The sequence below is a fragment of the Rhopilema esculentum genome, chromosome 10 (assembly GCF_057945365.1).
Source record: "Rhopilema esculentum isolate cy_ngs chromosome 10, ASM5794536v1, whole genome shotgun sequence".
Lineage (NCBI taxonomy): Eukaryota > Metazoa > Cnidaria > Scyphozoa > Rhizostomeae > Rhizostomatidae > Rhopilema > Rhopilema esculentum.
In genome coordinates this window covers 371782-390576 of record NC_142824.1, presented here as the reverse complement: position 1 = coordinate 390576, position 18795 = coordinate 371782, and the positions used below count along the sequence as shown (strand labels likewise).

General features: G+C 35.5%; 1 protein-coding gene and 1 long non-coding RNA gene across 2 annotated transcripts in view; one reads left to right on the top strand and one right to left on the bottom strand.

Annotated features, from left to right (window-relative positions):
* The window catches only part of LOC135693454 (actin-related protein 2), a 26424-nt gene extending 11541 nt beyond the window's left edge, over positions 1–14883 (top strand). Inside the window, exons 5-10 of the mRNA XM_065211952.1 lie at positions 2285–2357; positions 6480–6616; positions 7290–7375; positions 8326–8389; positions 11071–11349; positions 14307–14883. Of these exons, the coding sequence (XP_065068024.1) occupies positions 2285–2357; positions 6480–6616; positions 7290–7375; positions 8326–8389; positions 11071–11349; positions 14307–14477 (810 nt within the window). The 3' untranslated portion in view covers positions 14478–14883. The remainder of the gene's footprint in view (positions 1–2284; positions 2358–6479; positions 6617–7289; positions 7376–8325; positions 8390–11070; positions 11350–14306) is intronic.
* LOC135693484 (uncharacterized) lies at positions 14398–18795 on the bottom strand. The gene is made up of 2 exons (XR_010517012.2): positions 18421–18795; positions 14398–17812 (listed from the first exon to the last, which is right to left on the bottom strand). It is a non-coding gene; the product is annotated as an uncharacterized LOC135693484 (long non-coding RNA).

The following is an 18795-nucleotide window of genomic DNA, read 5'->3' as shown; positions in this document are numbered from 1 at the left end:
AAAAAATGTACAAAACAATAGCTTCGGTCTGCCATGACATCACGATCTGGGGTGTAGTTACTTTACAATTACCTGATCTTCATCTGTACTTCAATCATCATCCTCTGAAATTCTTCATACTCCAAATTGATAAACAGATCTTTGATATCAGCTTACTTCACTCTTTCTAATCATTTTGGTTCTAATTCTTCTGTCCATCCCTTATGTTATTCTTCTGTCATTCACAAATTCCAAGCATTTATAGTTGCGGTGCTTGCTGTGGTGTCGAAATTCCACAAACTTTTAATTGATCTGTTTTAAACGGATCCAGCAACAATTTTTAGCCACTCCATGCATTCGTTTCTTAACACATTTGTACAAAGATGTGAATTCGTTACTTTTTCTTTCTTGGTTTACAGAAACTGCTCTGAAATATCTAGACCTAACTCTAGAAAAAGCCGAAAATTTGTAATAATTCAATGCTTGGATTTTAATACATTCGTGGATGCATTCGACTGTGAGAAACATGGACTTTCTAGAAAGGTTAGAGATTGATGGAAAAGATCTATGATTGATAAGAAACTTGTATTATGATCAGAAAGCTGCCTTTAGGATTCAAGGTGAATTGGATGAACGGGTAGACAGACAAAAATGAGTGTGACAGGGCTGCGTTCTATCACCAGATTTGATTTACTTGTATAGCGAAAAAGCTATCAGTAGAGGCATGACATACGACGGAGGCAATCTGGAAAGGACTAACTATTATAACTTTAGATACGCAGATGATAAGTGTTAATTGCAGACAGTGGGGAAATAGTACAAAGACTGTTGTACTTCGTAACAACAGAAAGCGAGAATATTGGTTTGAAGATAAACTGTGAAAGAACTATGTGATGGTTGCCAGTAAAAAGTGACGGATTCCAGAATGCAAAAAGGTGAATGGAATGCAAGAAGAAAAAGTTAGTTGATTGAATTATTTGGGCAGTTGGATAACATCCGATGGATAATCAGATCTGGATATTAGATGCAAAATTGGTCAGGCGAAGAAGGTATTTATGAATACAAGAAATGTTTGTGTACAAGGAAGATAGGGTTGGGTGTTAAAAAGCGTTAGTTAAAGTGTTATATCTAGTTTGTGCTGCTGTATGAATGCGAGTCACAGACAATAAGTAAGAATATGGAGAACAAGCTTGTAGCGACAGAAATGTGGTTTTGGAGAAGAGTGATGAGGATCTCATGGATTGAGAAGAAAACGAATGAAGAAGTTTTGGCTAATATTAGAATGAAAAGGGATCTGTTGAACGTTATCTGTAGGAGGCAATGGGGTTTCATTGGACATGTGTTGAGAAGAAAAAAGAGATGTAAAGAAATGTTATAGAGGCTGAGATGGCTGGGAAGCGAGCAAGATGAAGGCAAAGATTGAAGATGTTGAAGAAGTTGGTTGGCTATTAGAAATGAAAAACAACTATAATGCCTGCCAAAAGTACTTGGAACACCCAGCAATTTGCATTGCATTTTATATCTTTCATTTATTTTCAGAAAAAAATTACTACTTCCGCCTCCTTCCCCCTAAAACAATTTTGATGATTTAGAGAAATTTCATAGAAGAAGCGCAAAAGAAAGTGCTTCGTAAATTCCTAACCCATTTCATAGTAAACCAATATTGTTCCGTGGGGAAGAGGGGGATGATTGATTTTGACTTTGGAAAATGACGTCAGTGTTCCAAGACTATTGGCTCGCATTGTATGCGAGATTGGAAAAGATGAAAGGAGGAAGCACCACCATGACCATTCTACGACATTCGATGCCATGTTTTGCGAAGCTAGGTGGTTTATAACGGATGGACAGAAAAATTAGAACGAAAATGGGTTAGAAAGAGTGAAGCCAGTTGATATCAAAAATTTGTTTGTTATTTTCGAGTAAGAAGAATTTCAGAGTGTAAAAAAGTACAGCCAGAGATCGGGTAGTTGTGCAGTAATTACCCGCTGTATTGTGACGTCACTGTTGCTGTTGTTTTGTGCCAGGTTTAAAATTCTGAGTGCTCTAAACTACTTGTAATCAAGTCACGTCTTTTTTATTGGCTTAAACGTGACTGTGACCAAATTTTGGCATAATTTACGTCCGTTCTCAGGATTTCTCGGAAATTTGACTTTTTATTCAAAATGTTCAAATTGCTTATAAAAAACTGGTCTAGAACTTGCTACCTCTCCTGATGGCACATTGCACAGTTAGAGCCTTGTCTAACTGCAGACATCAAATATTCGCAAATGACGCGCAGCATGTTGATAAAAGGATTTTCTTGCAGGTAATGTTTGAAAACTACGAGTTTGATGGCGTGTACATTGCTATCCAGGCTGTACTTACTCTCTATGCCCAAGGTAAGCAAAGAACTTTATCATCTGCTTTAGCAAAATGTTCATGCAAATTATTCTTGACCAGCCGTTAACCCTGAAATGATTGAACTGTTAACCCTGAACTTTTAACCCTGAACTTTTAACCCTGAACTGTAAACCCTGAACTGTTAACCCTGAACTGTTAACTCTGAAATGATTGAACTGTTAACCCTGAAATGATTGAACTGTTAACCCTGAAATGATTGAACTGTTAACCCTGAAATGATTGAACTGTTAACCCTGAAATGATTGAACTGTTAACCCTGAACTGTTAACCCTGAACTGTTAACCCTGAACTTTTAACCCTGAACTTTTAACCCTGAACTTTTAACCCTGAACTGTTAACCCTGAACTGTTAACCCTGAACTTTTAACCCTGAACTGTTAACCCTGAACTTTAAACCCTGAACTGCAAACCCTGAACTGTTAACCCTGAACTTTTAACCCTGAACTTTTAACCCTGAACTTTTAACCCTGAACTTTTAACCCTGAACTTTTAACCCTGAACTTTTAACCCTGAACTTTTAACCCTGAACTTTTAACCCTGAACTGTTAACCCTGAACTTTTAACCCTGAACTGTTAACCCTGAACTTTAAACCCTGAACTGCAAACCCTGAACTGTTAACCCTGAACTTTTAACCCTGAACTTTTAACCCTGAACTTTTAACCCTGAACTTTTAACCCTGAACTTTTAACCCTGAACTGTTAACCCTGAACTTTTAACCCTGAACTGTTAACCCTGAACTTTAAACCCTGAACTGCAAACCCTGAACTGTTAACCCTGAACTTTTAACCCTGAACTTTTAACCCTGAACTTTTAACCCTGAACTTTTAACCCTGAACTTTTAACCCTGAACTTTTAACCCTGAACTGTAAACCCTGAACTGTTAACCCTGAACTGTTAACTCTGAAATGATTGAACTGTTAACCCTGAAATGATTGAACTGTTAACCCTGAACTGTTAACCCTGAACTGTTAACTCTGAAATGATTGAACTGTTAACCCTGAAATGATTGAACTGTTAACCCTGAAATGATTGAACTGTTAACCCTGAACTGTTAACCCTGAACTTTTAACCCTGAACTTTTAACCCTGAACTGTAAACCCTGAACTGTTAACCATGAACTGTTAACTCTGAAATGATTGAACTGTTAACCCTGAAATGATTGAACTGTTAACCCTGAACTGTTAACCCTGAACTGTTAACCCTGAACTTTTAACCCTGAACTTTTAACCCTGAACTGTTAACCCTGAACTGTTAACCCTGAACTGTTAACTCTGAAATGATTGAACTGTTAACCCTGAAATGATTGAACTGTTAACCCTGAAATGATTGAACTGTTAACCCTGAAATGATTGAACTGTTAACCCTGAAATGATTGAACTTTTAACCCTGAACTTTTAACCCTGAACTTTTAACCCTGAACTTTTAACCCTGAACTTTTAACCCTGAACTGTTAACCCTGAACTTTTAACCCTGAACTGTAAACCCTGAACTGTTAACCCTGAACTGTTAACCCTGAACTGTTAACCCTGAACTGTTAACCCTGAACTGTTAAATTTTAAAGTTTAAAATGGAAACGAGACTTCTGAAAAGTGTATTGATGGAACATGCGCAGTAAGGTTCGGGTATGTAAGCGTTTTGGAGGGAAAGTTTGTGAAACTTCTATCTCAACGTAAAGGAAATCGAGTAGCGATTCTAAGCGAGGTAGGCATCAATATTCAACAAACGAGCAAAGGAAACAAAATTTTAATTGACCATACAGTGGAACCCCGCCTTACGGCCACTTCGTCTCATACATAGTCTCATAAAAAACCCGGTTAATGTGGCCCCTCGTCAATACGTCCAGCGGCCACATTTTGCAATCCAAAACAGCCAGATTCTTTATAATTCCACCCCGTTAATATGGCCCTTTGTATCGTGAAGCAATATCTTGCCTTAAAGATGTATTATGTTTCCTTGAGTCAAAAGGAAACAATGACACAGCAGACGCCCTTTTCAGGTGTTTTTCCCCACACTCAAAGTGATTGGCTGGAACGCAGAACGAACCAGTCAAAAGTCACCGATTTTTTGCAAAATCAAGAACATGACTTGGTGATTAAGGCCCAAGAACCCAGGACTTCCGTTTCGTTTTGTTTGTGGACTGGTTATTTAACATACTTTTTTACATGTAACTTCATCTAAATTTCCAGAGTCTATTTAAGAGAAAATTTGTTTGCTAGTTTTTTTTCAAAGTATGTCCACAAGGTAGTCTAAAAGAACCCAATGTTTATTTTTTGTTTTGCAGTATCAATTAAAAAAACCATTGCACTTAGAAAGTTACGATGGGAAGCATGTCAGGATATCTTTTGCATTGGTCAAAGTATTTAAGATTAATTTGATTTCCAACAGCAGTGTTTATTCTAAATTTTTCAATTCAATGGATTCTTTTTCAAGCTTTAAATAATTTGATTCAAAATTTATCATTACCCACATAACATCCTTTTATAACTAAAACATTGAGTGTTTGAAAAGCAGTGAATTTTCATTTAAATTTCCTTTATAACCATTTGCTGAATGATAAGTAACACTACAGGCACCCTTTTCCCCCAATATGAGTTTGTTCCAACAACACTGTAACACCAGTTCAAAATTCGAAAGACAGAAGGCTTTAATCTTATTCAGAAAGGTAGAATGTTGAGGTATGTCACTCTCTGTCCTATCGAGGACAGTTGCATGCGTCGTGTTTGCAATTTATAAAAGCTTAGTAGGTCATTAACTATTTTTTAAAGTGCTTTAGGTCACCTAATAAGAGCCAATAAATTTTGTTTCTATTACTAATGTTATCTTTCACTATTCTGTTCAGTGACTTGCTGGTTAAAGAAAAGTTTTTAACTCAAATACATTCAGCCATTTTAAAATTGAAACATAACATTTGGTTGATCCAACCCCACCGAAAACTTTTTTATTTTAAGGGGTCATTATTCAAGACGGGCAGAAGGATTTCTTAGGATGAGGGAGACATAGCTTCAGAATTTTTTGAAGGTTAATGTTATAGTACCACTTCCTTTAGTGGAAGTCACAAATAACTTTATCAACAAAATGACTCCATTTGGACCATTATATGTCAAGATGAGCAAGGGTTTTCAGATAATAGCATCAGTTCTGCCTCTTACCTTTTTCCCTGCCAGCTGCGACAAATGGAAGCAACTGCGCATGCTCTATTAATACACTTTCCTCTGATTGGATTCAAACTTTGAGCGACAAACAAAAGGAAATACAATAGCCGCTGCAGGTCTTTTCCCCGACAATCTCGTGGAATCATATGTCAGTTGTTGATCCATTATTATAAGTGAGCGATACTAATTTGTCTTTTGTCAAGGATCCGATTGCTGTGTTTTTGAAGAGAAATTAAACATTTAGTAACGCATTGTAGCAGCACTAGAAGATATTACTTTTAAATGTTTATTTGAGATCGACTTTTATAATAAAGGAGTTGAGAGAATCAGAAAACACTTTTGGCAGTGAATTAGAGTGCTTTTTACCCCAAAAGATTCAAAGTTAAAAGGCTCTAACTGCTGTATTTAGACATGTGTTTGCAAATATTTAAGTATACCAATGCTTTTATAATATCACAGTTAGGGAAATGAAATCACAGTTGGCCAATCAAGATAAAAGTCAAGTGTATTTGCCAGCCAGGTCTATCACGTTAGAAACGCTGTCCAGCTGGAAGTAAAGAAAGAAATCAATCAAAATGTGAAGTTAATAAGCCCAGAAATGTATGCTTTGGTGGATCATAACTTTTTTCATAGCTTCAAACCTTAGCAAACTTGAGTCATTCATTTTCAATGTAACGATGTGAAAAATTTTTGATAAACAGTTTATTGTTTTTCATTTTTTGAGTTGGTTCAGCAGTTATGATTTGAATCTGCACGTCTGCAATGAATGTTCTCATTTGTTTAGTTTAATTCTCTCAAATCGTGTTTTGTTCAAGACACGGGTCTCAACTTGGGACGAGAAAACGGTTTGTGGTGTTCGAGAGAAGAATTTGCAATAAGGATGTTATGTTAGATACAGATATATCTCTTTGTCATACTCTTTTCATGTAGTTTTATGTTATTTGTCAGGTTTACTCACTGGTGTGGTAGTTGATTCAGGAGACGGAGTTACACACATTTGCCCCGTTTACGAAGGCTTTGCATTACCACATCTTACCCGAAGACTAGATATAGCTGGAAGGGATATTACGCGATATTTAATAAAGGTATGAGTTAGAGTTTATTACGTGTTGAAATCAGATGTCCGTCGAACAGTTTTAATCTTTTTAAAAAGAGAATAGCATTTTGATAACGTTGGGATTAGGATTAGATGAAGGCTGAGCAAAACAGGACATCGCATAGTTATGCACCTGAATAGCCTGATATGTAAAATATTTCTGAAGGTTCATTATAGACACTTTTGAAACTCGCCTACTGTTAATGTTTACATTAATCCAAGAGGAATGTCTCGATATAATGAGATGTTTAACAAGCAGACTTTGTAGCTTCAATTACACTTAGCAGATTGATGAGACAAGAGGTTAAGACACTGATAAAAAACAGAAAATAAAGAAATTGCCATAAATGTGGACGGTGACGAGATGAAAGTACCAAAAGTATTTATATTATGCTATAAATTGTATTTTTTTAGATGTTGGCTAGGTTTGGAATAAAAGTTTTTTCTTGAATTAAAACCTAAACAGTTACTTTAACGGATTAATAAGAAAATGGATTAGATAAGAAAATTTCAATGGATTAAATTTGTTTAAAGTTACAAAGTTCCAAAACTTTTTCCTGACTTTTTCTCTTTATCTCGTTTTGATTGCTCATGATGAGGTAAGGAATCAAAGAAACTTTTTGTTACTTTAAATACATCTAAAGCTCCTTTAATTTTTGTAGTTGCTACTTCTTCGTGGTTATGCATTCAACCATTCTGCTGACTTTGAAACTGTGCGCATGATGAAGGAAAAGCTTTGTTATGTTGGGTACTGTTTTTTCACATCTATTATGTTAAAACCTTAACATCATTTATTAAGTAGATAAGTTAAAATAGTAGGATAGTGTCGCCTTATTTGAGTGCACTAAAAAATTTGCACTGTTCAGTAGATATTTTGCATTCCTTTTAAGATGAAACCTGTAAATTTTGATTCATAAAATATCTTTATCTGAAGGATTCAGATCAACTTTTATATAACAAGGAATTTTGGGCTGAAATATTGCAATATGCCAATAAAGGGGACATTCGTATCTCGAACCCCTGTTGAATTGCTAATACAATCAATTTTTGCTGTGACGTTAGCATGTAAAGATGTTTTTAATGTGCTGGCAATTGTTAGTTTTTTAATCTTGTTTGTGTGGAGGACGTCAGAAACTAGATCGATGAATCAGCTAAGCAGTATAGTAGCACGTTCAGAGGATTTGGTGAAATCAATGACCCGATCTCTTTGGAATAAAAATATTTTAAGAATGCAAAGTATTTCACTACCAATTGATATTTGTATGAGTCAAAAGAAATGAAAAAAAAAACAAAATATAAAAGAATTTAACCTATTTCTAGGTATACTCAATCAGGGCGAAGCTGCCCTAGTTTGTTGGAAGGGATCAACATTGTACTTTTCATTGTTGCTGTAATATCGAATGTTGGCTAAGCGTGCACTATAATGATGTATTTTGTTAAAAGAAATTAGACATCAAAACATGAAGCTGTCTCCCTTTATTCCAGTTAAAATTTTTTTTGAAAATTCATGCTTTGAAGCTGGTCCAAAATGTTTTCATGAAAATTTGCTTGTTTTGCTGGCCTTTTCAGGCATCTTGACATCCGTCTTGTACTCTTTGTTTTCTGCATTGTCAGGATGTAGAAGAGTCTCTCTGTTAATATCTTCAATTGTATTGCTTTACCACATCTTACCCATTTAAACTCTTGCTAATCATTCAGGTACGATATAGAGCAAGAGCAAAAGCTTGCTTTGGAAACTACAGTTTTGGTAGAGCAGTACACGGTAAGTCCCCTTGTGCCCGTAACGGTCTTATTTGTCTATCCCAATTCAAATATTAAAAGAGTATTTATATAAATAGTAGCTGTTCTAAGAAGTGTTTATCACCTGACGCTATTTAACTAAAAGATGACACTAACCAATTCAAGTACATTAATATTATAAACCTTGCCAACGCATAAAAAGTTTAAAGCTGAGTAGCCTGCGTTACGGAAAAGGGAAAAATCGTATATTGATTTGTGTTCAATGTGTACAGACAGTCAAGCAGGCCTTATAAGCACTGGCACAAGAGTGATGAAGTTTTCTGGATCATCTGCAACCCTTTTTATTTCTTAGGACAATGCAGGCTTTGCTCCATTTTTAAAGAGAGTTATTGCACAGGAAGTATGGGCGAGCAACGTTTAGAAACATTGATTGAGAAGAAATTATATAAAATTCATCACTTTTTGCAGAGTGGCTGCTCAAATATATATTATTTTGAATATCCTAGTGATGGCAATCCAACAAAGACGTCAGCTCCTTTGACCAAATGGGAATCCTAAATGAAGAATTTCAACAGCGTTTGACTAGAAAAATTCCTATAGATTAATGATAGGGGATTAAAGACCTTGCCAAACCGACAGCTTCGAGCAACTACGTGTAGCTTTGCACAACTTGATTCACTTGTTTTTCGCAATCATATGATAAATGGGACAAAGGTCAGAAAAGTAGCTGTTTAAGAGAACACTTCCTAGAAAAATTTATTTGAAGGGAAGTGATTTGAGATGTTTTGGAACTCGCTAGCAACGGATAAGTTAAGTCGTTGTCATAAAAGCGATGAAATTAATAAATGTTTTGACGTCTGCTGTGCTTTTTTATTTTTTTTCGTAGCACGGTCTTTGAAGAAAGCTTATCATGTACTTATTTAACAGCTTTGCAGGTTTCTCTGAAATTGTTGTACATTGTTTTGTTCATTGACTGAATTGATTAATGAATCAAGGATGGGTCCACAAAGATCTTCATGAGAAAGTATTTAGAATTACTCTCTGCAATAGTTCATTCCTCGTTTGTTCTTGGGAGACGAACGCTAAGTTTTATTGCAAAATATTCAGGGATTTGTTGTTATTATCATTGGTCACCTTTTTGGCGTTACCAGCCAAGCTCAATATATACAGGTTAGCAATATTAAAGGACCGGACTTATCATATAAAACTGTGCACATGCCGTTAAACTTTTGACTTGTTCCAAACACGAAGTATTCAGTTTTCCCCTTTTTAAGACAGGAACACGCTGTCATTTTCCTATGTTATTTATCATATGATCGCGAAAAACAAGTGAATCAAGTTGTGCAAAGCTACACGTAGTTGCTTGAAGCTGTCGGTTTGGCAAGGTCTTTAATCCCCTATCATTATTCTATAGGAATTTTTCTAGTCAAACGCTGTTGAAATTCTTCATTTAGGATTCCCATTTGGTCAAAGGAGCTGACGTCTTTGTTGGATTGCCATCACTAGGATATCCAAAATAATATATATTTGAGCAGCCACTCGAAATATATATTTGAGCAGCAAAACGTGATGAATTTCATATAATTTCTTCCCATAAGTCTCCTGTTTTTGCCCTTTTATGAAAGACTTCAATGTCAATGCTTCCATGTCTGCACAGAGTGACTAAGATTTTCCCAAACGGATGCAAAGAATATTGATGGTATCAAACCTATGCAAAGAATTTTGATGGTGTCCAACCTATGGAAAGAATATTGATGGTATCAAAATCATGCAAAGAATATTGATGGTATCAAACCTATGCGAATAATATTGGTGGTATCAAACATATGCAAAGAATATTGATGGTATAACTGCTCTTTTTTGGGAAATGCCCTCCAAAATATCAAACGGCATTTTGTCGTCCCAGTTGGACAAGCGTGGATCCCTAGGGAAGAATTTCCTGAAAACAGATAGTCGTTCATTAAAACCTTCCCAAGCTGAAAGCTACAAGCAGCAACGTACAACTTACAACAATTTCCCTCTCATCGGCATACATTAGGATTTTGCCCCTATCAATTTCACGATGAAGATCGTTAATCGTAATAACAAATAGGAGTGTGTCCAGTATTGGTTTCTGGGGGCATCAATGCTTAATCTGCTATGATGGTGATCCTACAATATCAAAGGATTCTAGCCAAGCAAACTCCAAGTTATTAATGTCGTAATGAGACAATTTTTAGTAAGTTGCCATTGTGACAGTTGGAAAGGCTTTGCGTCGATTCATAAACAAAACTTCTGTGCAATGAGCGTCAGAGCGCGGTTTAAAAGTGTCACGATGACGTTCAATTGGTTATGGAAAGCCTTTTCACCCAGAAAATAACAGCTGCAAGTGTCAAGTTCTTCAGTGCGATTGCTTTGAACATCATCACTCTCTTTAGTTACCTTGCTGTTAATATCTATAACAGCCTTTATTTTCAATCTTATTTACAAAGACTGGATTTTATCTGTTGTTTGAATAACAGTGTCGGTCTTTGAAACCGCTTTAAATTAGCTTCAAAGCGAGATTAATATTCGTTGATCAGTATTTTTCTGTATAAAGATGCAATTTTAACCAGATTTAGTACGTCTGTAATCTTGGGAACTAAGCGAAGGATTATCGTTTAGAAGCAAATCTCATCTCAATATCTCATTTCCAATGCTTTTTGGAATTTGTTCTTCCTTCAGCTTCCAGATGGCAGAGTTGTTAAACTAAGTGGTGAGAGGTTCGAAGCACCCGAAGCACTGTTTCAGCCTCATTTGATAAACGTTGAAGGTGTTGGTGTAGCTGAGCTCCTTTTCAATACAATAAACGCTGCTGATGTCGACACACGTCCAGATTTCTATAAGCACATTGTCCTATCAGGTGGAACAACTATGTATCCAGGATTGCCTAGTCGGTTGGAAAGGGAAATTAAACAGCTGTATTTGGAAAGAGTTCTAAAGGGTGATACAAGCCGACTTTCAGTAAGTCTATTTATCTACATAATTCTCTCTACTTTCAGTAATTACATAATTCTTTCTCAATTAAATATGTAATAAGGTTCAGTAGTGGAACCAGCAACCCGTATGAAAAGTGGAAGGGTATTCCATAAAAGAGCCAAAGTATCGTACTGTTTTGCGACCATGAAGGGTCGTCCGTTTCAAGGAAATGAAAATAGCATCTCTAGCTTCCTGACGAGTGCAAACCTATGAACACAATAATCCGGAGTGAAAAAAATCATGAAAAAGACAGGCAAGTTATAATTTATAGCTTTATAAACAAATACTAGGACAGTCGAATGTAGTATATATATCTTCAAATTTAACTTTCTTCGATGAATTAAGCAATGTTGCAGATGGAGCTATAAATTTTGAAATTTATCGAAGGTGATAATTATTTATCTAATGATATTCTTTCGGCGAAGAAATAGTGTAGTAAGATAGGTGTCAAATGTAAGACCCCAGACAATAATTCCAGAATTGAGAAAAGATGAAAAAAGAGAGTAACACAAACAGACATGAGTTCTTAAAGGAAACCAGTGCCTCAGTGTAAAGAGAAGTCCAGTTGTTCTAGAGAGTTTTTTGCAACGTTTACACGTGTGATATTTCAAGGAATGGTGTTTGTCATCAAAAACACCTAAGAGCTAAACATAATTGGTCATTTTGTAAGTCATTTATATAAATTTGAGATAGCATGGGATCAAACACTGATCCCTGACCAACACTACATGTAATGTTACTTATGGAAGATGAATGTCCCTCTATGGAAACAAATTGTTTACAATCATTGAAATTATATTGAAACCAATCCAAAGGATTACCTCTGAATCCATAGTGCTCCAGCTTAAAAGAATGTCATGGTTTACAGTATCAAAAGATTTTTGGAGATCAATAAATATAATACGTTCAGATCTAATGACAACGTTATATTCTCAGTTAGACTAATTAGTGCGTGGTCAGTAGATTGACCACTGCGAAGTCCAAATTACAAGTTAAACAACGATTCACATGCCTCATGAAAACTGAAGCGCTTATACATTAATTTTCAATATTTTAATTAAAATTGACAGAAAGAAAATTGGACTGTTTTTTTATTCTTCGGTAGCGATACGTTTCTTAAATACAGGGATAACCTTCCTTATTTTAAGCTTGTATAGGAAAACAACAGTTTCAAAGGATTCATTTATCAACATGGATAAGTGAAAAGAAATCTGGGGTCTAAAATTTTTATTGAGTTGCTTATTGGACCCCTAGATTTGCCATTCTTTAGAGATTTAATGACCTCTGAAACTTCATCAGTGGTGTGAGGAAAAACGAAGAAGAAACCCTGATTATGTACAAATAACTTATCGGAATTCTTTTTTGTATCAAAACAAAAATGAAAGATTATATAGATTTCTTTAAAATATTGTAATGGTAGATTCCGCTGCATATGCACTTTAAGTCTACTCCAGAAAGCCTACGTCAGAATTTGTCGATTTAAACTTCTGAAAGATCCTGTCTCTGATTCTCGACAATATAAATGCGGAAACTAATTCAGGGTTTGCCTTCTAATGCAAAAAAAGGACATTGCTTTTTATTCGTATTTTCTCGGGGCAAGGTTAATTAATGATATGGAGATTAAATAAGCAATTGTCAAATTTTTAATCCACTGCAATAATTTTTTTAGCGAAGAAAGCAATGTCCATTTTTTGCATAACCAGCAAGAAACCTATTAAAGTCAAAATGGCTATAGTCATAGGCAAAATGAGAAAATCTTTTGTAGTCACATGTGAAATGAAATATGATACAAAATTGAGGTAGATGGTCAGTTATGATAGATAGAACATTTCCACTTTTGATATTAGATCCAAAGACAATATTTTTAATATGTTGTCAATAAGTGTAGTAGTTGTGGCTGTGATGCGAGTTGGATGAAAAACAGACGGCTGAAGGTGTTTTGTGAACATCATGTTAATGAAATCGCTTTTAAGTATATGTGTGGCATAATTTGTCAAGATTATATGAAAATCTCCCAAAGAGACAAAGAAGTCCATCATGACGGAGGAGAAGGCTACGGATATTCATATTTAGTAGTGAGAGATCTTTATTAGAGGCTTGTAAAGAAGAAAACTCTTCTATTGCACAATATTTTCATCTATGTCAAAGTCCAAGAGTTTTGGTATGTTAGTTAACTGCGAAGTTTATCCAAAAGATGGTACAAGGTAAATTAGTGCGTGAAGATTGATACTATTTAGGGCAAGTAAGGACCCGTCAGGCTACAGAGTCAATGTAAATATTCCTGCGGTATTAATAATAGTGCAGGAAAGGCAGATTTTACCAGGTTCAGCAAAAAATAACGATAATACTGTTAGCAAATAAATTTAGTACCAGAATGAAAATATAATAGTTTGATTGTTAAAAACACGACGTTTCGAGCATGAAAAGAAAATGGTTTCTATTCTAGCCACTTGATGACAAGTACATGCTCGAAACGTCAAAGCAACTATTTTTTGATGTTTTGTCCTAGGGAGGCTTAATTATCTGTTTCATTTGTAAAGATATACAAAAGAAAAGAATTTACTTAATAAAAGGACTTTACCATCTTTTGAATACAAATTGCAGTTTTGATCATGCCAGATCCGAGGAATAGCCTGGAGGGCTGAGACTAAAGTTCAGGATTCAACTAGAAAATGCTAATTTAGTTATGCATTCGCAGCATGAACGAGAAAAGAAAAGTTTCCAAATAAAGTGTTTCAATCAAAAGTTAACAATTATTCGAAAGGCCAGAGTACGCAAAATTTATTTAGGCATAGTCAACATTTCATATAGAAATGTTGCTATTTTCTCATATTGCTTCATTTTCTACTTTTTAAAGAATTGTACGTTGACACCTTGCAGTTACCTACATAATCCTGCAAGATGTATGCTTCTATAAAACGTTGCTTTGTACTTTTCAACAGAAATTTAAAATAAGAATAGAAGACCCTCCCAGAAGAAAACACATGGTATTTTTGGGTGGTGCCGTGCTAGCAGACATCATGAAGGACAAAGATTCTTTTTGGATGACAAGACAAGAATACCAAGAGAAAGGTTTACGAGTTTTAGAGAAGCTTGGGGTAGCACCAAGTTGATCGGAACAGTTTTAAATCATTTTGTTATGGCTATTTTTTCTTAACAGGTTTTTGGTAGTCCATACTATATGTTGCAAAAACAAGATTATTGTCCATGAGAACAAAAATATGTAAAATTTAGATTTTGATTATGCTAAAGCAAATTCATTCATAATCCCCTAACTCATAATTTCATGACAGTATCTTCTTTTTTTAAATCGATGAATTTGTCAGATTTCAAAAAGATGTCTGTCACAGAAAGATGCTTTGTCATTTGTTTGAATGATATGCAATAACTTAAAAGGAAAGAGTTTTTGGCTGTTTCCAGGCATTTGTGACGTTTCGCCATTGCATTTTTTCAATATTGAATTAGTTTTGAAGCTTCTCTTTTTCTGTAGGATTTTATATCATGTGAAACTTATTAACAGCCTTGTCTGAGTTTTTGTGTATGTATATACTTGCTATCAACTACATCTCTAGTTTCTAGAAATCAGCAACTTTCTGTGTAACCGAGAGCTCGTTATGTCGACAGATAACAAGTGAAATTTATTGAAAATGAAGGGATAAAGAAAGAAAGGGCTCAGAATAACAAACAAGTGGGCTCAGAGTAAAGAGAAGCAAAATATTTAAAGAAAAGGAAAGGGAATAAATAGCGAGTATTAAGGAAAAGGAAATATTAAGACTAAACGAACAATATTGAGATTAATAACGAAATCAAGAATAAATGCAGTACTATAATGTGGAGTAGATTACATCAGAAATTTTGTTAATGACGAAATGTGTAAAAGCCCAATATATGACAAGATAGGTGAATGAGTAATTTTATTAGATGTCACAGTTCCTATTTTTGTGTGGTTTTTTTCAACCATTTGTTGTTATGAAGAGGTAGTAAAGCTGCTATTGCCCCAATTTTTTTATTTTGGTGATAAAAGCATAAAACTTTGCATAATTTTCACTAAACATGCAACACATGTTTTCCGATATGGATCTAGTCGTGCTTGGTCTTGAAGTCAAGATGTATGCATGCTCTTAATTTTTTTAATATTGATGTATTTAACATGATAATTTAAAAACAAATTTATAATTGCGGCACACTTAAAAACTCTATAGAGTTCAAGTGTGACGTCACAAAAAGCTATTCTTAAAATTTTAGCCACATATTATAAAAGAACACCACAAATACTTCCAATTATGCAAGATCAGTCAAATATGTCTTAAATAGGTTGAGATATGGTAAAGAAAGTTTTGAGTTTGCTAATAAATCATTGTTATTTTGGCTCTGTTCAGTGCACATGTGGCCGGTGTAATAGGGAGTTTACGATTCACTACGTAGGTCACTACGGCTTCTCAAAGAGGTCTGTGCACTTGTTTTGCCTCCCCTTAAGCCTGATTTACACGAGACGAATTTTTTCGTGCGAAGCGAATTTTTCGCCGCGAATGCGCGAAAAATATGCGCAGAAGTGGAGATTGGAAAATTCGCAGCGAAAAAGTAGAAACCATTCCTGCTTTTAAGCCTGATTTACACGATACACACGAAAAAATATGCAAATCGACAGAAAACTACGCAATGGTTCAAACAACAACATGGTTGAAGAATGAGTAACCTATGACTAAGCCTAAACAATGCTGGGAAAATCCCGCACCTATAACATAAACAATGGAATGGGACGCTTCTAGAAACAGGCGTCTTTGGTGCAATAAACGATAAAAGCTCCTCATATGTAGTTGGCGACATTCGAAAGTATTTATTCCTGACAATGTAAGCGTAAGTCACTTACCAAAAGATGAAGCTCCCCCTTCTGTAGACGTTCTGAATAAATTTTTCGAACCAAGTACACCTTTCTTAGCTTTTTGCTCGCTTTTTTTAATGACAATAATCTTCGAACAGACGCCATTTTCTTTTGCATTATTCGCAGCGAATTCGCAAAAGAAATTCTGCCAGTGGAAATTAAACTTCGAATTCGCAGTTGTTGAAACAATGGTCCCTTCATACGTCACAAGGTACTTTTTCCGAAAAAAATTTTGTCGTATTTTTACGGCGATTCTCAACTTTGAGCGTCTATATCTGGAAAACGAGTTAAGCTTTTCAAAAAAAAAAATTTCACGATGTTTTCTTTTTCTCGACTAATTACCAATTTATGCAAAAATGTCAGAAAAAATTTTTGGGCTGGAGTGGCCCTTTGTATTCAGGCATATAACCAGGTCTAAAAATACTGAGAAAGAGACATCCTTTTTCTGCACACAAGACTTTGGTTTCAGGGCTTTGCACCCTGTAGCTCGTTGCCTGCTAAATAGCACTGTTCATTGGTATGTTGATATGGATAAGTAGAAAAATAGTGTCTGTTGACACCTTTTCTTTTTACAAAACAGACCTCAGTCTTACAAGGTATATAGCGTTTTTCAGATATTCAAAGGCAGTGGCGGCTCTTGCTAATGGGCATCTGGGGCAATGCCCCCTCAAAAAGATTCAAAGGAAATCTATGATATTCATATTTAATTTTGAAGATAGCCTTACTGTGGTTAATTATATAAGTTTGTATCTCTTCTAGAAAAAGCTCCTTGCTATCCCGTCTCGTCCTTAGCCTCGCTTCTGGCCCGCTAGTGCCTTGAGCGATGATGTCATTTTACGGGCAAAGTTTTTTTTGCCCTTAGCCGACATGCGCACAAGCTAATTTTCGACCTCGGGCATTGCGAAACGCGGCCTGTGATTGGCTTATTTGGAGGAATTCAGGGCAAGAAAAATTTTGCCCATAAAATGACATCATCGCTAAACATCAACCACATCTATATATGCTTTTTCTTCTGCGCTCCATGACGATCAACATCGAACCATGAATACAGTGAAAAATTTGCAAACTCGACCTTTCTATCGATTATCGCAATATTGATGTTCTGCCCTCCCAACTGTGAAAGTTACGAGCAGCCACTGTTCAAAGGGCTGATTGTGTTGCTCCCTTTCCTAGCATTTAATAAGATTGCTGAAAATTAATTTTCTTACCTCTATATTTATTTGTATTTTGTATTTGTATATTGTAAATATTATATTAGATTTAAAGGTGAACTGACACGCAAAAATAACTTGACCTCAAATGAAGGCATATCGAGCATAAATACCTGATACATTATTATTTTTTAAATATTCAACACAGTTTTCGAGTTATTGAGCGTCAAAGTTAGCCACCGAGCATTTTCCGAGCACGGACGAGTTCGCCCGAGCCTTCCGCATAATCGTGACGTCACAAACACAATGTTCACATCACTTGATCAACACGACAGTCTGAAAGGGCATACTTTTATGACTTTTCGGATGAGCACCGATACATTAATTGAGTAGGTTTTGGCTCCATTTCGACAACCTAATTGGAAAACAGATTATGACTCCTTTACAAACCGTTCATAATAAGATTTGCAAGAATATCGTATTATCCAACGCGTTTGAGGCCCTTCCTCCGTCTTGGAGGACCCAGTGTGTTGCGGGCCAACATATCGTATAATGGTAGCGATAAATATATCGACAGGATTTTCATTTTCTGGAAACCTAAGTAAAATACTTTTATTTTGTTAAATACGGCTGCTGTTAGACTAATTTATCAGCCATCACCCCCCCCCCCCCCTCCAAAGTTAATTTCGGTCTTTGATCAAGGTTAACTTCAATATTCGCAGTAAAGATTTCGAATTAAAGTCACTCATTTTTGGCATATTTTTTATTCAATCACATGAAAGATTTTCAGGGGTTAAGAACCTGGTACGATCGAATCGCTATTTGCAGGAAAACAACTTAGTAAAATTTTCAACTCCCAGGCCGCTGCACTTCTGTAACTCGGGTGAACCGATGAGTTTGCAAACCCAAAATAAAATAACTTTCATGATTTATATGGATGTAGAAATAATCTATCGAAGTAATAATATATTGAATTTATTCGAAAAAGAAGCTAGATTCATGATCAAATGAAAAGATTCTTACATTCGTCCGCATGATTGACTTCAGAATTGAGAATTTCTTCGAGCAGCTAAAAGTGCCTATTCCTTCCAAACTTAAATTCCCTCCTAACATAACGCAGTACCAGCCAGCACAGATCCTTCGTATATTTCATTAGCCTCGATTTTTCATTATTTTGGATCATAGGCTACGTAGATCTCCTCGAATAGTAACTGAACAAGATGAACTGAACTGTCCAGTCCGTGCGTGATTTCCATTCAAGGAATAAAAATAGCACGGCTTTTGCAATGTACGAAGAATGTGGAGGAATGGTACTTCGATATTATGAATTGGCGAAGTGGACAAAACTGATGATGATGATGACGATGATGATGATGATGATTGATGATGATGATGATA